The sequence below is a fragment of the Kryptolebias marmoratus genome, linkage group LG2 (assembly GCF_001649575.2).
Source record: "Kryptolebias marmoratus isolate JLee-2015 linkage group LG2, ASM164957v2, whole genome shotgun sequence".
Lineage (NCBI taxonomy): Eukaryota > Metazoa > Chordata > Actinopteri > Cyprinodontiformes > Rivulidae > Kryptolebias > Kryptolebias marmoratus.
In genome coordinates, this window is record NC_051431.1 from 29,527,416 (window position 1) to 29,549,826 (window position 22,411).

The 22,411-nt window shown below is 41.4% G+C and overlaps 1 protein-coding gene across 1 annotated transcript; it reads right to left on the reverse strand.

Annotated features, from left to right (window-relative positions):
• Positions 1-657: 657 nt before the first annotated feature.
• Positions 658-21,403, reverse strand: LOC108246335 (A disintegrin and metalloproteinase with thrombospondin motifs 15). The gene is made up of 8 exons (XM_017433810.3): positions 20,149-21,403; positions 17,816-17,948; positions 9,583-9,750; positions 7,759-8,042; positions 7,483-7,660; positions 5,297-5,472; positions 3,427-3,602; positions 658-1,926 (listed from the first exon to the last, which is right to left on the reverse strand). The coding sequence occupies exons 1-8, from the start codon at positions 21,070-21,072 to the stop codon at positions 1,149-1,151; spliced, it is 2,817 nt and encodes a 938-aa protein (XP_017289299.2). The 5' UTR covers positions 21,073-21,403; the 3' UTR covers positions 658-1,148.
• Between the last annotated feature and the right edge of the window lie 1,008 nt (positions 21,404-22,411).

Sequence of the window (22,411 nt, forward strand, 5' to 3'; positions counted from 1 at the left end):
TTTGCATAAAGGTGTGAATTAGAGGGAAAATGACTGGGTTGCAGGCTTAATGCTCCATTGTAAATTTTAGAAATCTGAAATGTGAGACTTTCTCCTCTGTTGGTTTCTCTCATTCGATGTAAATGGCTACTTTCACCCCCCCCCCCCCTCTTTAAACACTTGTCTTCTCTATCAAAAATATGAACAATATGGTCCTCAAAAGAGTGTTCCTTATGTTTGAAGTGTAGGCGCACAGCTGGGTCTGGTTATGAAGAGCTGGCTCTCCTGTGTTAAGGCCATTTAGTTTAGTTTGTGGAGAAGCCGTTTAGTTTCTCCAATATAGAGTTCTGGACAATCCTCGCTGTATTAAACTGCATACATCACAACGCTCAGTTTGTGTTTGGGTGATTTGTCCTTGAGATGAATCAGCCTCTGTGAACCAAGATTTTCTCCAAACCTGACATGCTGGTGCATTTCAAACCTAACAGGACTCTCAGACAGAGGTTGACCATGCATGTGAGAAGTATCTCTCTCGCCAGGCAAACAAAGATCTTAACCAGTAGGAAGGGAGTGAGATTAATCTGCAAGTGAATTTAGCTTGCATAACAAAGCATTGCATGCAGTTTAAAGCTTGGAACTTCATACTTTCCTATTTTAAATTAAGAAAGCTTCCCAGATGATAAGCAAATTGTCTTCAACTACAGAATAGAAGTCCAGTTGCTTTGTTTTTAAAACTTTTTGTAATGTCTAGCATCTTATTCCTGAACTCAACAAGTTTTTTGTATGTGTATCTGTGCATGTGTCTGTGTTTTGGAAACAAGAATGCTATAAAAAAGTTATTTGAAAGATTTCTGGACAATGGTTCCAATGTGCAAACATGTACAAATTTGGGGGTGGGGAAGGAGGTGAAACCAAAAGGAAAGAATGGTTAAAAACCACTGTTTCATACATCTGCCTAGGGCTGACCCAAACAATAGTTGGGCTTACTTCAGATGGTTTGACAAATGTCAAGTAAACACGTCTTAAGACCATGGTGTGTCAAAAAGCCTATCACAGAATTAGACTGAATTCAAGAGTCCCTGTTACCAGGTCAGCAATAAAATCATTACCATGTGGATTTGACCAAGATGTTTTTTTCCTGCCAGAAAGTTCCCAGAATCTCCTCTACTTTAGCAAGGCTTCCAGTTGCAAAGGTCCAGTTCCTGAGGCTTAATTTTTCCAGAGCAGTGCTCTCTGGGCAAAATAAGACCATTCTCGGTCATGCAGCGCACTAGTCGCCTTTTAAAGCCTCTTCCACAGGACTTTGAGCAGTTAGACCAAGTTCCTACATCCCATATGGGACACGGATCCCCACATGCTCTTACAGCTACAGGCTTTTGACTATTGTCGCAGTCTACAGTAGGATGTCCTTCCATGCTCTGGCATTGCACCAACCTTCTCTGCGAGCCATTACCACATGTTACTGTGCATGCCTCCCAACCTCTTGTTACCCAGTGACTAACAGGTCCCTTGACCATTGATTCCTTCTTAATTTTTGTATTTTTGCCATCAACCAAAACACTGTTTTGCATTTTGTGACTTTTCTTCTCTTTCCAAAGAGTCTTCTCTTCTTTGCTCTCTTTCAAGGTATAAAAGGAGTAACACACTCTTGGAGGAGTCATCTTTCCCACTGAGAGCACCTCCACAGTCAGGGGCTCTTGCAAGGGTGTGATGGCCTGAAGAGTCTCCACAGATGTGGAAGTGCCACTGTAGCGCAGCAGGCTGCCTTTAACCAGCATGTCACGCTCTGCAGCTGACACCACATAGTTGCCGTTGAGGAGGTACTTGCCATGTCGATCCTTCACAGCAAGGTAGTTCTCGTCGCTGATCATTCCTCGGTAGCCTCGCTGACGGATGTCAATGTTGGCGGCTCCAACAGGCAGCGTTACAACAAAGTTGTAACCATTACTGAAAAACAAATAATAGTATAATTTTTAAAAAAGTTTTTGTGGTGGTAACAAAAATAAGTATCCTTACATTAAAAAGTACTATGAGTACTGTTATTTGAAATTATCAAAGGAAACCAGAAGAGACTCCTACAAACAGTCAATGTTTTTGACTAAACATATAGGATCATATTTCTTGCAACTCCGAATCCCTGACAATATAAGGTAACATCCATTTTCTTCCAGTTTGTGAGTTTGATTTTATTTTTATAACAAAAATAAGTCCATGCCACATTATTGCTTAGCACAAAATTAGAAAATGAGTTACTTCTGTAAAAAAACTAAAACAACTTTTACTCAACAGAAGATCTCACCCAGAGTCTGAATGTTTCACAGCTCAAAAAAGGCCAAACAAAGACTCATTTTCTTAAGGATTCTAAACAAGAAAGCACAGTAGATTTTTTGATCTCCTATCCCTAAACTCAAGGACATCCACTATAGAGCTGTGCAAATGTCATCATCGGAGACCCAACCCACCCTGCAAATTCACTTTTCTCCAACCTTCCCTGAGGCAAAATAAAAATCCTCTGAGCACGGACAAATAGACTGAGGAACAGTTTTGCTCCCAAGCAATGCAGTGTCTTCTGAACAACAGAAGCTCTCAGCACAGACACAAGATATCCTGAGTGTTTTTAGGATTTATAAATGTTATCATGCTGCCTTTCAGTACATGCACTAGTACTTAAGATTTCATCATCTATTTAAGGACATATCTATCCAAGTGACTGCACTATCATTTTAGAGTATTTATTAATAACAACCTTTTGAAATTTGATGCTGCTGCTATGTGAAGTACTGCCAAACTTAGTTTTATTACATTGTTTTTATCAGTGCAATGGCAATAAACTTGCAGCAGTCTTCCTTCTGTTGAGGGCGTCTAAACTAGCAGGTGCAGAAGCAGTGCAGCAAGTGTTATGAGAAATCCTATGGACTGTTTGACCCTTTATCCTCAGGTAGGAGACTGCGGAGCGTCAAGGCCAGAGCAATGAGGCTCAAACAAAGCTTCTACTACAAGCTGTCAATTGAGTCAACTCCAAGCTTCACTGCCTCACTTGAAACTGCTCTGCCTGGTGTGTTGATTTGTTTTTTTTACTCTCTTTCTATGTATAATGTTTAAATATATTTTAAAAAACCACAGTGCTTGGCTGTTAAATGAAATTGTTTTGTGCAATACCAATTCCTCCTTAAAAGAGTGTTAATTTCTTTTTTACTGTGTTTTGTAATGCCTGATAGAAGAAACGGCGCGTCTGTTCGTCATGGACAGGAAATAGACATAAACAGTACTGTTATTTCTTGTTTAGCATACACTCATTTTGTAAAATCTAAATTTAACAGTAATAAGAACAAACATCTCAGAAAAATGTAGGCAAATTATGTGATGGGCATAAAGAAATGTTCTTGTTTTAAGACCCTTTTCATTTGCTAAACAAGATTTTAGGACTTGTGTTGATGGATCACTTACACAGGCTTTGTGAACATTCCTGAGACCTTCTTACAGCCATGGTTGTCCCCGCCACATACACCACATTTGTCAAACTTTTTGTTTGAATCCAGCTTGCCATCACAGCCTGCCTTGATACATTTTCCTTGAACACACACAGCTGAAGTGTCAGGGGAGCAAGGAGTTCCATCCACAACCTGCCACATTCAGATCATACACATTGTTATACATCTCAAGAAGAACAAATGACTTGTTCAAATCTTAGCACACACAACTCTTCCAACTTAAAAATTAAGTGGATAAAATCAGGGAAAAGCTGAGACCCTGTGCAGAAAACTATGAAAGGAGTTGCCAGCTAGTATTTCTTCTACAAGCCTGTTTCTTTGCTGATTGCATAAATAGTTGCTGAGAAGCCACAAATGTGAAGTCAAACTGTTACCATTTCTCACCACGCCACTTATCCTCTACTACTCTTATCTTTTCACTGCTTCACTGTTGTTGGTAACAGATGAAACTTCTGTTAAACATTTCTGAACAAACTGCTTAATAATTTTTCTCAAATGTTTCAACCACTCTCACCACACCTTTCTGACTTATACAATTTTCAGTGCAAGAAGTTAGAATTGGATTAGGACATGAAGCTGATGCATTTTCTCCTCATAATATTAATTTCTCCAATGCCAGGTCTCAGCTTTTCAAACAAATCCAACTGTGGCTCAGATTTATTGACAGTGGCGTAGTCAAAGCTGTCAGATCTGCTTGATGTACCCATGCACAGACCACAATTTAATTTGCTCTACAGCTGGCAATTATCTAGCAAAACAATACACAAATATTTAGCTAATGATGTTTTAATCCCACTAAAAAGAAGTATTTGTCATTTGTTTTGAACTTTTCAGATATCACTGTGCTTCTCTAATTCATTAGCATAGCACATCCAAAGGAAAATAGGAAAAATATATTCCATGATCTTTAACAAAATAATTTTCCTGTGAAAACAGGTCCTCAAAACAGATCCAATAAAAGTGTAGCATTCCATATAGGACTTCATACTCACCACCATCTTTCAAGCCAGTTTAAAACTAAGATCATCTTACAGTGAAAATGAATTTTAGCCTTTTTGGTCAAATCTTGCAAATAACTTTATGTACTAGTGCACATGATATTAAGCGATTAGTTGTTGGAGTATATACTATGACCACACTAAAGTTTAGCTCAATATTGTTAACATATCTGCATTATAGCCATTTCTTTTTATAAATCTGAATAACTGTAGCAGCCATCTTGAATTGGGTTGACTCCAAAACTTTATCAGTTGTAGATGAACACCCAGTGATTATTTTCTTAAAGTTTCATTATTATCTGCATGATGGGTCATGCAATATTTTGCTAACAGATAGAGATGAAGCCAACAGTTAATATGAAAGTTTTAAACAGAGATCTCACGTATTCTAAAGCGCTCAGAATTTGTTGGGGATGACTTTTAGCCGTTGTCTCAATAAAGTTTAGTTCAATATCTAAAATTTACTGAGTTATAGCTATTTTTGTGATGACTGATGTCCGGTAATTCCATTTTGAATTGGGTTGACTCCAAACGTTAAATAGTGTAGATGTACATTTAATGATTGTTTTCTGAGGGTTTCATTATTGCTGCTAATTGGTTAATGTGGATAGCTGTCGCAGCCTTTTGACTCCTAAGGTTAAACAGTTGCAGATGAACCTCTGATGATTGCCTTCTCAGAATCTCATTAAAATCCATTCCATGGTTTAAGAGATATCTTGCTAACAGACAAACACACACACACAGAGAGACACACCCGCCCACCTTTCAGTAGCTAGCCATAAATAATAACACAAGGTGGTTGTTGAGAGACTTAGATTTTCAGTATACCTTTGGAGCAAGAACATAGAAGTATCCAGTCCCGTTGGCACGGCAGATGAGCTTGCATTTATCCTTAGAAGAAATGCCTGAATATTTAGGAACCCAGGCCACAGTGGAACCCAGCCTGTTGGTGTTAAGGTTTATGCCATTGAACGCCTCACATTGTTCCTCTCGGAAACTCTTGCCTGGAGAAGTAAAAACAACCTAATGTTACACTGCCAGCTAATACAACACTGTTTGAAACGTTTTAGATCAGACACTGGCAGACAGAAGGCTTTTAGTGGTGACTTCTGATTTTAACTGATGACACAATCTGCAGGTCAAAAACATCCCTTTTTTAAATGTACCGAATCTCTACAATTAACTGTTAGCCCTAAGTAAGCTGCTTAGAAGGACATGTTAGCAACTTCAGCTACTTTAAAAGATGAGAGAAATCTAATCAGATTCTTTTATGTTGTCTTCCTTAGTTGTTGGTTGGAGTTTGCAAAATATTTCAGGTCTTGATAAACTATTACCTACAACTAAAGTCACCTTATTTTAATCTGAGATACCTAAATGATAACACACTAAAAAGAAGTTGCTAACTTTTGTCACTAAATTTGTTGTTCTTCAACGGCAAATATATTTTACTTAGTTATGTAAAATGTGACCATTGTAACAAAATTTTAAACAGATAGACACAAGGACTTGGGAACTTGAAACTAAGGGTATTTAGTAAATTCTTTGATAGACTTAGGCCATGTCCACACAGGAACAGCATTTTGTGGATATGCAAAGCATTTGTAGTTTAAATTTTTTTTTATCATTTAAGCCTTGTGCCCACACAGTACTGTTTTAGGAGCCCCTAAATGGTATTTTTGAAACCAGGTTCCAGTGTGAAAAATCCTTAAGTGCCATTATTGCAGTTTTATGATGACAGCCTTAACCCAAATCCCACATCCTGCCTAAGCTATGGCCCCAAATGATAGATCACATGCTTGTGTTTGTGTTGTATTTTAATAAAACTTTGTACACTGTATAACTTCAATGAACAGACAAGGCTGAGGAGAAATAAAGTTGCCTTGAATAAAGCAAAATAAAAAAAAAACTTTTTTATTACACCAAATAATCTAAAATGGTTTTGATCAATTTATTAAACAGTCAACAATGCAAAAGCAAACATTACAAAAAAAGAAAAAAAAGACCAACAATATAGATTAAGAATACACTTAAAAATGTGGGAAATTATAATATTTTTAAAAGTTTGACACTTGTGTATGGATAATTTACCCTGAACCCTTTGAACATTATGAGAAAAACTCCTACCATGTCTTGCTGGATACTCTGCATGAAATCATTCATTATGTCTGTGGACTTGAACTGACCTGACTCCCAGTTAACAGTAGTTCAATTTGGCACAAAGTATTAGGTCCACTTTTTCATCAGTCCACAGAAATGATTTGGTTTTTGATCTTGTATTCACCATCCTCATCTCTTTTTTCTTGTGTTTATAGTTTGGAGTCAATGCTCCATGGCTTATTTCCCTATATTTGGTGCATGTTTGTGGCAGTTTTATAGTGACACATACAAGCAGGGTATAGTCATAGGGTCATTTTCTGTGTTTCCATGTGGATTAAAACATTCCTCAAAATGGTTCAGGGTTTATGAAGAAAAAGATTGTTTTGAATGGATGAAGCCTTAAATTATATTCACTTTCTGTTCTCTGTTTTTATTCCCATAGAAACTGTGTCTGGCCCAATACTTCTGTGTTTTTCTGTGCCTCTTTCCTACCCTCACAAACTCCAGTTGCAGATGGCTGCCCATCTTGATTGATTCTACTGGAGGTTTCTTCCTGTCAAAAAGAAGTAATTCCTTTTAACTGTCACCTCCATGCTGTGCAGGATTGGGGACTGCGACACAATCTGCTGGTTTCCTAGATACATAACTTGTTTACTAATTGACATTTGGTAATGTGCTGAATGGCAATGTATTGTATTATAACTGGATCAAATTAATTCTGTTTTGAACTGAATTAGATTGAATTATTACTTTTTTGTACATATAGTACTCAAATATGACTTTTCTTGTAAATTGGTGCTATATAAATAAACTGAATTGAACTGAATTCCTTTTACATTATATGCAACATATCTGGGTATGATTGGTGAGTTTTTGGAAAAGTGTACAGAGAGGTACTCTATCAAAACCAAGCCTACCTTTTTCAGGACAAGGGTTGAGGTTACATGAGCGGTATTTGATGCGAAGACCATAGCAGTATTTCCCCCCATTCTCAGGGACAGGGTTGTTACACTGTCTTCCGGCCAGCTGAACACCACCACCACAACTTCGTGAACAGTCTCCAAATGCACCCCACTTCCCCCATCGGCCATCCACCTAAGACAAACAGGAAAAAACAGTCTCAATGGTTAATTATTCAGTGAAAACAATAACCAGATAAAAAAGAACAGTCTTTTATCTCCCTTTTATCTCACCTTGATGTGCACAGTGCTATTCATATCAACACACGCACTTCTGTAGCAGACCTTGCCGTTGCCACAGCTTGTGCCGTCTGCCCAGGGAAAGTGACGGGTTTGGCAGACCAGTTGTCCGTGTGCCTTCCCGGTGCACCACAGCTTTAAACAGGGCTGCATGTAGGGGCAGGGCTTGGAGCCTGGGCCGAAGGCGAGCTCACACTGACGGTGCAGGCTGTAGCTGGAGCCCGGCAGGCTGTCATGGAGAGACAACTGCATCTGAGGCTGGTCCAGCAAACAGTCTCCTGCAGAGGCAAACTAACTGTTATATTATCTATTGTATTATTGCTGCTAATTAGTCATTGTTGCATGCAGCTGAAAGGCAAAAGGTGAAAGGTAAATTGTGGGCGATAACATTTTTGCCTGTGTCTGTGTGCATGTGTTTGTCTGTTTGGGTTAGGGGTAGGGTTAGTGTAAGGTTCACCATTTCCACTTGACCTTAAAAATCACAAAAAATGACTATAACTCAGCCAGTTTTACAGATTGTTCTAAAAGTTGATGTGGTTGTAGCTAATAGTCGCTCACAACACATATTTTGAGCATAACATCTTGTGATATGGCATGAGATTGTGCACAATATTATTTTCAAGGTTTGATTAAAACATATAAAACTTAGTCATTTTTCAACACAAGATGTTCTTATTCTAAAACTCTGGCAGGAAAGGCTGCAGGCGTGCATTCCTTCAAAGAAAATTTAGCCTTTAATTTTAGAGGGCTTTGTTCTAAGTTAAAACACACTTATACTGCAGGATGTTTTTCATTTTTTTCAGGAACAACAGATTCTTTTTTAAGTCTTTTCCTTTATGAAGTTCTTTACCAACTTGTGCTCTTTAAAAAATCTTCAAGGTAGCTTAAGTTGTAAGACTCCTTTAGAGAAAACATTCACTGACATTTGCTTCAATGTAGAAACCCCATATTACTGGTCTTTGAGGAATAACAAAAGCTGAGTTTGGTGAAGTTTTGAAAACTGCAATACCTCCACCTGCATGAAAGGCCATAGGCTTACAGGATAGGCAACACTTATTAATATGAACAAATGACCTACTTGCTGTAAACACAAAGTTTCACTGTTTTCAGTTGTAATGAATTGATGAGTTTAGAGCTGGGGTAAAATTAGACTGCTACCAACTGAGGGCTGGAAACACACCTAAATTAAAGGCCTAGTATTCCTTATAGGAATGTATACCACTCACAACCTTTCATGCCTAAGAACATCTAATGATAGAAAATTATGGAATTATAGCGATATTGGTCACACGTTGAAAATAATGTTATGCTCAATATTGTGAGATCTTCCAAGATGTGTTTAGAATGACTCTCAGCTACTACCACACTCAAATAAGCTTAATATCTGTAAAATTGACTAACTTATAGGCATTTTTGCATTGGCTAATGTTGATTAACTGTGGTTGCCCTCTAAAATTAGATTAAATCCAAAGATTATTAAATTGTAGAAGTACAGCCAATGACTTACTTACAGACAAATAGGGTTAATTGCAAAAAGTTTTAAGCAAAAACATTGCATAATGTGTAGTGCTCGGAGTATGTGCTGGAGTAATGCTTAGCTACAACCACAACAACATTTAGCTTGATATCTGTAAAACTGACTAACTTATGGCCATTTTGTTCTTGGCCAAGGTCAATTAGTTGGTGTGGCCTTCTTGGACTGGGACACAAAAAAAAACACACACAGGCAAAAACATTCTTACTGCCTAACCTACAGCAGCGGGTGATAAATGGTCATTCATGTCTGTTCAGTAACATATACAAAAAGTGTTCACTAACCATAACCTCTGTCCAGGAACTCGGTAATGATAGCTGCACTGCACACAGACCATGGTTGGCTTCTGTTGATCTGAATCAGTGTGGGAGACATCATGTGGTTGTCCTTTAGTTTCCCAAACACTTTCTCACATGCCTTCACATTGTCATGGGGCATGCTGAAGACATGACCTGCCGATGAAGGGGGGAAGAGACAACAATGTCATGTCTTTGGCACATACATCTAATTCTATTTTCATTTTATTTTGATTAGCAGTCTTTACTGAGTGGATACATGGAGTTATGGTGATGACTAAGAAATATGAAAACATTTACACAGAAAGAAACCATTTAGCCAGGCATCACAACTCACAGAAAGCAAATGCAGCTTGGATTGCAGAAAGAAATGAAGCTGTACAAGATAATATGCAGCATTAGAATTTCAATTTTGCATGTGGAGAAAGTTGAAACTTCACCCAGAGAAGCCCCAGGCTGGGAGGTGATCCTGCAACCTTCTCGCTGGGAGGTTGGCTTGAATCACTGCCTTACTGTGCCACCCCCTTCTTAAATACTTAATGTTTGGTAATGTTGTTTAAAGTATTTTGCCATATTGGTTAGACCCCAACTCTCTCACAAGACCACTGGAGATAGGCACCAGCTCCCCCACTAACATGAATGGAGAAGCGGGTAATAAAATGGATAGAAGGATGGTTATAACACAGCAGTTCTCAAACGTTTTACAGTAAGTACCACTTGTGAAAATAATAAGCATGCCAAGTACCTCCGTTGTGACAGACATTAAAAGCTAGTAGCAAAAGCTTACAAGCTTTAGCTGAAGCATTTTCAAACAGTTTGAGTATCTGACATACAGTAATCAAGGCAACTGACCAATCTACCTGAATGCCTTACTCTAACCTAAAAAACAAACCTGCTTCTTTATGTCAGCCTTAACCTTTCAACAAACCCAAGAGACTAAGGGACACACACTGAGGTCTGATCAACCTCGACTGGGCCTTCTTGTCAAGTGTGTCTAGTGGGAATGGATGAAACACCAGATGAACCTGAATTTGATTACGAAAGATGTGTCCCAAAATTAACAACAAACCTAAAGACAATTTGAATGCTAAACAAATGTAATAATTTAGCCATCTTTACACTGACACTCCTGAGGTAATTAAAGGAAATGATTTTGATTGACTTGCCTTGGTAGCCCAGGGAGGTGGCAGCCCAGGGACGGCTGCCACCTTACCGTGTTGGACAAGTTTGAGTGTCCCAATTATCCTAGGAGCTATGCTGTCAGGGGCTTCATGCCCCTAGTAGGGTCACTCAAGGTAGACAGGTCCTAGGTGAGGTCAGACAAAGTGCAGCCCAAAGACCCCTTATGATGATTAAAAATATTGGACACAGTGTTCCCTTGCCTGGACGCGGGTCACTGGGGCTACACTCTGGAGCCAGGCCTAGAGGTGGGGCACGTTGGCGAGCGCCTGGTAGCTGGGCTTTCGCCCATGGAGCCCGGCCGGGCACAGCCTGAAGAGGTGACATGGGTTCCCCTTCCCATGGGCTCACCACCTATGGGAGGGGCCAAAGGGGTTGGGTGCAATGTGGGATGGGTGGTGGCCGAAGGTAGGACCTTGGTGGTCTGATCCTCGGCTACAGAAGCTGGCTCTTGGGACGTGGAATGTCACCTCTCTGGTGGGGAAGGAGCCTGAGCTGGTGTGTGAGGTTGAGAGGTTCTGGCTAGAAATAGTTGGGCTCACCTCAAGACATGGCTCTGGCTCTGGAACCAGTCTCCAAAAAGGGTGGGTAATCCGAACTGCTGTTCGGTGCATAAGCGCAAACAACAGTCAGGACCCATCCCCCCACACGTAGGCAGAGGGAGGCTACCCTCTCGTTCATCGGGGTAAACCCCAACGTACAGGCACCAAGATGAGGGGCAACAAGTATGCCCACTCGTGTTTGGCGCCTCTCACCAAAGACAATTCCAGAGTGAAAGAGTGTCCAACCCCTCTCAAGGAGTCCTTGGAGGGGCTACTGGAGAGTGCCCCTCCTGGGGACTCCCTTGTTCTGCTGGGGGACTTCAACGCTCACGTAGGCAATGACAGTGAGACCTGGATGGGTGTGGTTGGGAGGAACGCCCCCCGTGATCTAAACCCGAGTGGTGTTCTGTTTTTGGACTTCTGTGCTCGTCATGGATTGTCCATAACATAACATTGTTCAAACATAAGGGTGTCCATATCTGCTCTTGGCACCAGGACACCCTAGGTTGCAGTTCAATGATCGGCTTTGTTGTCGTTTCATCTGATCTGCGGCCGCATGTCTTGGAAACTCGGGTGAAGACAGGGGCGGAGCTGTCAACTGACCACTACCAGGTGGTGAAATGGCTCCGATGGTGGGGGAGGATGCTGGTCAGTCTGTTGGGAACGTCTGGCAGAGTCTCCTGTTAGGCGGAGCTTTAACTCCCACCTCCGGCAGAACTTTGAACATATTCCAAGGGAGGTGGGGGACATTGAGCCCGAGTGGGCCATGTTCCGTGCCTCCATTGTTGAGGCGGCTTATGGGTAGTTGGTAGTTGGTGCCTGTCGTGGCGGTAACCCTCAAACCCACTAGTGGACACTGGCGGTGAGGGATGCTGTCAGGTTGAATAATGAGTCCTATTGGGCCTTCTTGGCCTGTGGGGCTCCAGAAGCAGCTGACAGGTACCGGCAGTCCAAGCGGCATGCAGCTCGGGTGGTTGCTGAGGCAAAACCTCGGGCATGGGAGGAGTTCGGAGAGGCCATGGAGAAAAAATTCTGCATGGCTTTGAGGCGATTCTGGTCCAAGGCGTCTCAGGAGGGGAAAGCAATGCAACACCAACACTGTTTATAGTGGGGGGTGGTGTGCTGCTGACCTCAACTCGGGATATCGTGGGTCGGTGGGCGAAATACTTCGAAGACCTCCTCAATCCCACCAGCACGTCTTCCATTGAGGAGGCGGAGCCTGGGGACTTTGGGTTAGGCTCTCAAATCTCCAGTGCTGAGGTCACTGAGGTGTTTAAAAAACCTCCTCGGTGGCAAGGCTCCAGGGGTGGATGAGATTTGCCCGGAGTTCCTTGAGGCTCTGAATGTTGTAGAGTTGTGTTGGCTAACACGACTCTGCAATATTGCGTGGACATAGGGGGCAGTTCCCCTGGATTGGCAGACCGGGGTGGTGGTCCCCTTATTCAAAAAGGGGGACCGGAGAGTCTGTTCCAACTACAGCGATATCTCACTCTAAAGCCTCCCTAATAAGGTCTATTCCAGGGTTGTGGAGAGGAGGGTCCAACGGATAATCGAACCTCGAATTCAGGAAGAGCAGTGTGGTTTTTATCCTGGTCGTGGAACAATGGACCAGCTTTACACCCTCGGCAGGGTCCTTAAGGGTGCATGGGAGTTCGCCCAACCAGTCTACATGTGTTTTGTGGACTTGGAGAAGGCGTTCGACCGTGTTCCCCTCAGGGAATCCTGTTGAGGTACTCCGGGAGTATGGGGTACAGGGCCCTTTGATGCGGGCTGTTAGGTCCCTATATGACCAGTGTCAGAGCTTGGTCTGCAGTAAGTCGGACTCATTTCCTGTGAGAGTTGTACTCCGCCAAGGTTGCCCTTTGTCACCGATTCTGTTCATAACGTTTATGGACAGAATTTTTAGGCGCAGCCAAGGTGTCGAGGGGATCCGTTTTGGAGATCCTTAGGATTGCGTCTCTGCTTTTTGCAGATGATGTGGTCCTATTGGCTTCATCAGGCCGTGATCTACAGCTTTTGCTGGAGCGGTTCGCAGCCGAGTGTGAAGTGGCTGGGATGAGGATCAGTGCCTCCAAATCCGAGGCCATGTTCTTGAACCAGAAAAGAGTGCCTTCTCCGGGTCGGGGAAGATGTCCTGCCCCAAGTGGAGGAGTTTAAGTATCTCGGGGTCTTGTTCACGAATGAGGGAAAAATGGAGAGGGAGATCAATAGGCGGATTGGTGCAGCGTCTGCAGTGAAGCGGGCACTGTACCGGTCTGTCGTGATGAAGAGAGAGCTGAGCCAAAAGACAAAGCTCTCAATTTACCGGTCGATCTACGTTCTTACCCTCATCTATGGTCACGAGCTTTGGGTAGTGACTGAAAGAACAAGATTGTGAATGTAAGCGGCTGAAATGAGTTTTCTCCGCACGGTGTCTGGGCTTTCCCTTAGAGATAGGGTGAGAAGCTCGGTCATCCGGGAGGGACTCAGAGTAGAGCCGCTGCTGTTCCACGTCGAGAGGAGCCAGTTGAGGTGGCTCGGGCATCTGGTGAGGATGCCTCCTGGACGCCTCCCTGGTGAGGTGCCCGGAACACCTCACCAGGGAGGCCAGAGGAAGACCCAGGACACGCTGGAGGGACTATGTTTCTCGACTGGCCTTTGACCGCCTTGGGGTTCCCCCGGAGGAGCTGGCCCAAGTGGCTGGGGAGAAGGAAGTCTGGGTCTCCCTGCTTAGGCTGCTACCCCCACGAACCGACCCCGGATGAAAACTGTGTTTTCAGAGCTTGGCGAAAGGAGGCCAGCGAGGCCCACCTGATGGGGCTCATTGAGGACACCAAAACCCAGGACACATTAGGACAGACTGCTACAAGAGATCCTTCCTGCCCATAGCCATCAGCACCTGTAACAACTCTTTAACAAAACCACGACCATGAGCTACAACAACATTTAATTTCCCTTTGGGATTAATAAAGTATTTTTGAATTGAATTGAATAAGCGGAAGAAGATGGATGGATGTTTACCAGGACACCCTGGAGGGACTATGTTTCTCGGCTGGCCTGGGAATGCCCCCGGAGGAGCTACCCCCGTGACCTTAACCTGGATAAGCGGAAGAAGATGGATGGATGGATGGATGGATGGATGGATGGATGGATGGATGGATGGATGGATGGATGGATGGATGGATGGATGGATGGATGGAAATGCTTATCTGCAATTTGTCTTTGACTCCCTACCACCATTTCGGTCATTTAACTGCTTCATCAACATACAACACATACCTAAGCCTGGTTGAAGGGTGTGCTCTAAGATGTCATGGTTTCATGCATTCATGGCTGAAAGTAGGACCACATACTGTTTATTGTGGACTTGACTTCCTCTGCCCATCATAATCAGAATACAAATTTGAGCTAAATTAAATCAAATTCCCTTGTTGTTTTGCACCTTTTGTTGAAAACATGTCGGTGAAAACGGTGAGTTTGGTTAAACCTTATTCTACTCTGTAACAATTATTTTACATATTATTTTTCATCTTCTTCCACAAATCCATCAAAGTCCTCATCTTCTGTCTGAATTGAACAGCTGGGCAATTTTGCCATCAAACATGCTGCCCCCGTCTTAATAAACGTGTGTTCGCCGTCGGTCATCCATAGCTCCAACGCTCCCACGCCACTTGCAACTTCACTTTGACCGCCCTGTTTACACCAACGTCCAGTGGTTGGAGTTCTTTTTTAATCCTCCCGGAATGATGGCAAGCTCCAAATTGTATTATATTACATAATGTTCTCTGATTGGTTTATCACTGCCAGCGTACGTGCCGTACGTATTACGTAGTGTTCTCTGATTGGTTTATCGCTGCCAGTACATACCGGTACTGTACACATTACCATACGTCCCTGTGTCAGGGACAGATTTTGGAATTCAGTGCACACATAAAGTGCCCTGGATTATAAGGCGCACCGCCGATTTTTGAGAAAATTTAAGGCTTTTAGGTGCGCCTTATAGACCGGAAAATACGGTAGTTGCTAAGGGGGTTTTGGTTATAATTATACAGTTGTTAAAATTGGCTCTTTATTGCTTGCCACAAAAAAGGTGAGAAGGGGGTGCTAATATTTTTGCCTGTGTTTCTGTATGCGTGTGTGTGTGTGTGTGTGTGTGTGTCTGTAAGCAAAATATGTGATTAACTAGTAGACAGATTTTAAAAAAAGCTTTCTGAAATTAATCGTTAGAGGTACAGGTACACCTACTTAACTTTAAAAGTCAACCCAATTCAAGATGACCACAGCTAATCAACCATAGCCAACACAAAAATGGCTATAACAGTCAATTGTGTAGATATTAAGCTAAAATTTAGTGTAGTCATCCATAACACATACTCAGAGTGCTAGTCTTATGAGATCTTATGAAACTCTAATGACTTTCAGAAGGTTATCATTGGATGTAAATCTACAACTGATAAAGTCATTTCAGTTCAAGATGGTTGCCACAGCTAATCAAGTTTAGCAACACAAAAAAGCCAAAAGTCAGTCAATTTTATCAAGGTCAAATTTAAGTTTGATCGATATGTAAAAATTTTTCAGCTGATATTCGTCAGTCCAACAAATGATGATGGATGATTGTGTAGGTGACGCCTGGAATGTTTTTGTCATCTCAAATGACACAAAAATATCTGTACACACCGTCAACAAGCACACCTTCAGAACACGTCTTTAGCCCTGCCGGTAATATTATTAACAATCTGCGCACACTGCTGAAACCCGATAAGGTAAACATTCTTGTTTTCTTGTCAAAGACTTTATAAGCTCTTTTTGGAAGGAATAGTTTCCCTTTATCTTCTTGTTCTGATTCTGAGACGTTGTAGGAGGAAGTGATCGCTTGCCTCTTAGCTTAAAAAAAAAACTAAACAAAAGAAGGTGCCTTTAGCCCTGTTTCTTCAGCCACTGCACACCTGTCAGTGCTGCAGTCGTGCTACGTATCACAGTTTGTAAGACAGAAACACTAGAATTATGTTATACTGGTTTAAAAGAAGCCAGTCTCTATTTCCCTTTCCCCCCTTGGAGTTGTTGTTCAAACAAAGAGTTTTCTGAACATACGCTATTCTTTCTTTCTGTTATAAGTTTGAGTGAATATTTTGGCGCTGCACTTGGTGGCACATTGGGGAGGGTGGAGTGAGGGGTCCGTAGGCAAAAAAAAGAAAAAAAAAATTAGCTCTTAAAAAAACGGCCACCCAATGACTTTGCCTATCGTCGATGGTCGATAAATTCGTCTAATCACCCAACCTTAGTCAAATTAGATGTAGTAGCAGATAAGAGTCATCTGTAATCCATACTCTGAGCATGAGAACTTGCATCATATTATTATTTTCAATGTTTGACCATAATGACTATAACTCCTTCGTTTCTTCACATGGTGATATTTTTAAAACTATGTCTTGAATGGCAGCGGGTGATATGCATTCCTTTGAGATCTGCTAGGCCCTTTATTAATAATGTCTTTAAATGTTTGAATCTAGACTAACACAATGTTTTCACTTTATTATCACCTGCTGCTATACAAGTCAGCATCAGTTTTTGCCACAATTATTTTGTGAGTCTGAAGATGACTCACAAAATGATAAACATTTACTCATGCTTTAAAATATGTAAATGAAAAATTTGATCAAATAAAAAGTAGCCATTGAACATATAAGAAAAGCAGGAAAGGGTACATTTTAGGTAGTTGAAAAGAGAAAGAAAAGTCTCAATGAATTTGATTGAGAAGAAATTGAATTCTTAGGAAAAAGACTTTGTCTCTATCACTGTAAGAAGCTAATAAATCTATATAAGTTACAAAGTGCAAATGATGGTTTGAAAATGTTTTAAGACCTAAATCTTCTAAAGTAAGTCCTAACAGTTTTTGTGAGACTATTTTATAATGATTATTTTGTTTCAGTTCTCAGTCATAAATTGTCATTCAGTTACTTAGGTTGGAAATACTTTGGCATAAAGTATCACCATCTAGTCTGACTGTTTAAGATCAGGTCAGCTGATGAAATCATAGAAGTGAGTTCAGAGTTTTTAAAGAGTTTGCTCACTTGCTAAATTCAGATGTTGTAATACAAAGTATCATGTTGCAGCTAAAATGTTGAACGTGCACAGATCTCAGCCCTGCTCTGTGGGACCCAGAGAGGCTGGATTTGATTTTGACCACATTTAGTAATTAGAGAATGAATTACACATAGAATGTGAGTTGACTGAAAACAAATAATTTGTGGGATTGAAATCATTCAGCACTCTGAAAACTGGTTTGTAGATTACAGTGACACTGATCATCTTGAAAGGGGTAAAGCTTTTAAAGACAGTCTCCTTGGTGATTAGGCAAGAATATCTCAGTTACATGCAATAGTGCAAAATCTTTGGCCTTTTTAGCTAAAGTTCTTTTCAGTTCTTGTTTTAAGCTAATCTCATTCTGCGGCCAGACATGTTAGCACACGTCTGAATGAATAACGTGAGTATTCAGTCCCTACCATGAACAGCTGTCTTACCAAGCTCATGAGCAGTAGTAAAAGCAGAGGGTAACCCATCATCTTCAATAACAGAACAACTTCTCTTTGGGTCACACACGGTACCAACATCGGCCATCCCCAGTGTGTCACAGGTTGTGGCCCCACACAGATCCTGGTGACACAGAGACAAATATGTTACATGTGAAAAACCTAATTTAGTGTTTCACTTAGAAGTTTAAATAAATCAGACTAGCTTTCCGGCATGGTTCAAGTATATTTTGTGTAACTTGGCTGTTTGCTACTAAACAAACAGTCCAAAAGAGGCAAGTTTACTTCAGTCTGCAGATCATAGGTGCCTAATGTAGTTTTAGTTGGAAACAAATGTGTTACAAAAAACCCTTTGATCATACATATAAACCACTCAAAATACTTTTACTGCAGTAAAATGATTTTAAAAGCTGAACATATCCCACTTTCATACTCCAGAATAAATTCAATTTTACCCTCAAATGTTCCATAACTTTTGTTACAAAGGTAAGCATCCTTATCTTTCTGGTTGCATTAGTAACAGATAGCATTGCAGCTATGGGGAAACCAGGAGCGCCTGGTTATGTCCTGAATTAGGGGAACACAGGTTGCTGTGATGGATAATACAGAGCATGTTTGTGTGGGAGACCCAAGTTTGAAAACCCCTCAAAGGAGGATTTCTCTTTTTGATTTTTAAACAAACCATGGTAAAATGCTGGTATTAAACCAACATAGACATTTGGAGAACTTTCCCTTTTAGGCCATATTTACTCCAGTTTTTGCCAAAAGCATAATTGCTAATCCAGTCAATTTTACTGCTATTGTGCTAAGATTTGCTAAGTGTTACTCATTGTGTAACATTTCTGTTTAAAACTGTGGAATCAACTGCTAAAGACAACCTTTGTCTGTTAGAAAAATATGTCATGAACCAGAAGAGGGATTTTAATGAAACGCTCAGAAAGTATTCATTGAATGTACATCTAAAACTATTTAACTTTTGGAGTCAATTAAAAATGGCCATAATGCCTAACTGACATTAGCAGAAGAAATTGTCTATAACTGAATTAGTTTTAAAGATATTGAGCTAATTTTGCTGTGGTAGTAGCTGAGAGTCATTCACAACACATACATTAAGCGTAACATCCCATGATATTGCATAAGACTGTGATATGCAATTCCTTCAAGGAATGCTAGGCTTTGAATTTACTTTGTTTTAATATTTTTGGTCTGGAATTATTATGCTCTCTTTTACTACCTTCCTGTGTTTTTGTGGTGTTCAAAGCAGATGTGAAAAAAGGATGAATCGGTTATCCCAGTGTTAACGTGAAGCTCAGTGGCTGTTTGCCAACCATGTGTACTGCATTTCACGTGCTCTTTATAACATTATAAAATGTTTCAATGTAACAGCTATACTGGTTGCACACTATAAGGGTGATGAAACAAGTCTTAAATGTACTTTAGACATCAGTGTAAAAAAAAAAAACTTTCTTAGCTTAACGTGGGTATGTGAGGATCTACAAGGATCAGCAATAAATTCAACCAAACCTCACCGCTGATTTTGCATAAGGGAAGTAAAAGTTTGTTTATTCACCCAATGAGTTGTCCTTTATGGTCTTTTCTACATTCACTGTAACTTTCAATTGACTTTATAGGCAAGGAAATCTTTAAAATTCCAGAACTGTTAGAACTCCTGTAGTTTTTGTCCTATCAGGATGATATTGGTGTCAAATGCAAGGTATTTGACACCAAACTTGCACCCTTCTCTTCCCCCTTTAGGCTTAAAATATAGTTTTTGTCTCAAAGAATCCTACTTTAGCTAATATTAAACATCTACACTTTTGTATGACACAAGTTGGCTTAGTTTGTCATTGTTTTATAGCTGAACAACTTCAGTATAACAACTTCAGTATAACTCCATCAGAGGTGGCCAATGCTGGTCCTGGAGGGCCACTACCCTGCACGGTTTAGTTGTTTATCTGCTTCAATACACCTGATTTGAACAAATGGTTGCTTAACAGGCTTCTGCAGAACTCAAAGACCTGCTGACGGGATAAATCAACCACTGAATCATGTATGATGGAGCATGGAAACAACACAACCGTGCAGGATAGTGGCCCTCCAGGACCAGGAATGGACCCCACTCAACTACAACAGTGCATAATGCTGAACACAGACTGTGTTTATGTACATGGTGCTGAGGGGCTGCTGACTGAATCAGTGCATCTGATCTGTGTCTAATCACTTCAAATGTTTACTAAATTAAAGAAACATAAAACAGGAAATTGGATGCTCAAGTTGGCATCAAATATTGGATTTATGGTGATTTAGAGCAGCTCACTTTCTACCTGTTTTGTGAAGAGGATGGCAGTGTCCCAGTACTCAGGATGCTTGTCGCTGGGTTTATTTAACTTCTTCTGCCAGGAGCAGAAGTTGCGCAGACTCAGTGCAGCGTTACTGGAAACCTTCGGACCCATGTCGGCATCATTTATCACCATGAAGCCCACCACCACGATGCTGATGGAGTTCAGAATGCTGGGGTGTTTGTAAAGCCTGGCTGCAACCGCCATAAGGGTCAGGAGGTAGTGCTTGAGGTCGTCCCCGTGAAACGTGGCCATAGACTCATCTGCGACCACCAGAACCTCCACGAACCTGGGAACCGAAACGAACCTTTTGGACCTCCCCAGAGACTTCAGGACGGCGTCTGTTAAACCGCCAATCGTGTTCAAGTGTTTGTATTTGTCCAGAGGGAAGCTGAAGTTGGTGTCAGGAGGAACTCCGCACCTGCTGGTGGTGTTGGCTCCTGGTTGCGCAGCGCGGCTCCGGCGGCGGATGGCGTGCGTCCTTTCCAAAAGGCTTCCACTTTCCGATGCGGCTTCAGCCTCCCCGGAGCTCTGAGTGATGAAGTACTCCATGCCCTTGTAGGAGAAGCACCCCTGCAGACCTCTGCACAAGCTGAGCGCAGCGAATGAGTCCGGGTCTGCGTTCACAGTCCCGGAGTAGAAGCATCTCCTGAGGTCGCTGGACTCTTCCTCCGGGATGCTGCCCACTGCGAGAAAACTGGAATCAGGTGTGAGGTGGAGATAAAAGTCCTGTCTGAACGCGCTCAGTTTGAAAACGGTTTCATCCACACGCTCCTCCTGCCGGTGTTTCTCGCGCTCCTCATGCTCCACGCGAACAGGTATGCAAAAATCCACCTCCATGCAATGTGTTCCTTTGTAATGAAATAGGAAGTGTGCGAAAAGAAGAAACCAACTAACGCGCGCAGCCATGTCTGCTCCTCTTTGGGACACGGTGTGCGCTCTGCTGCGGCGCGTCTGTGCGCAACCTTAACGGCACGGCGCTCCGCACGCGCGTCCGTCAAAAAAGTTCTGCAGCCCAGCTTTGCTCCTGCTTCATCCCCATCATGCACCGCTTCCTCCCTGAGCACCGACTGCTTTCAGCTCTTGAGCTGTAAGGTCACACGTGAACCCCGCTGGTCGGTGTCCAGTCAGATCAGAGCGCGCGCCGATCACTCTGCAAATGTTATTGTTGCAGCCCAGTATGTGGGGCACGAGCTGGAGAGTCACCCCCACTTCTCCTCCCTCCCTCCATGCACATTAGAAGTGTGAGGATCTACTCATATATCGATATAATCGATAACAAAATAGTTGGCTTCGGATCGATACCAGCTTCATGAGATCGATACTTAATTTTTTTCGTCTCTTGTCTCTTGTTTGTCTCTTCCTGTGTTTGTCTGTTTGCAAAATATCTCACGAATCATGCAAATGTAATCATTGGATCTACATCTACAACTGTTTAACTTTTGGATTCAACCCCATTAAAGGTGGCCACCAAAGCTAAGTAAATTTATCAAACACAAAAATGGCTACAACAGCCAATTAAACCTGAGACCCAAGATTTTGTTTGGTGTGCTTTGTGTCAATGCAAAATCCTAGTATGAGGCCGTAGGGTCTTAGGAAGTAACAGATATTGAACTAAAATCGGGTTTGGTTGTAGCTCAGAGTCATTCCCAACACATTCTCTGAGCGTGACATGAGATTATGCGTATTGGTATTTTCAAAATTTGACTAATGTGGTTACACAGCAGCTCTGTCATTCCTCAAGATAATTTTATTATAAAAATCAGGGATGAAAGGTGATGGGCAATATGCATTCCTTCAAGTAATGCAATACTTTATTTATATTATTGTTGTTTAAAAAGTTTAAAAGATTAAAACATTTATTTTGAAAACTATATTTAAGCCAAACAAAAGTGTGAGAAATGAGAATTTTTTTTTGTTAAATATAGTTTCTGAACAAACAAAAAATCAAGAATGTTAATTCTAGAACACTGATTTTCCACTTTGCACTGATTTAATTTTTGCATATTAATTGTGTGAATGCTTTTAAGCATTCACACCATTGTTTTCCTGTTTCTCTTTATTATCTATTATTATTGTGTGAATGCTTTTAAGCATTCACACCATTGTTTTCCTGTTTCTCTTTCTTATCTATTATTCTTCTTTCACTATTCCGTACGTTTTTCGGCATCTAACTCGTTCCGCAATTTTTCAGCTATTTCAACCGTTCATATATCAAAACGTTCAGCTCATTAATGACAAGACCGCT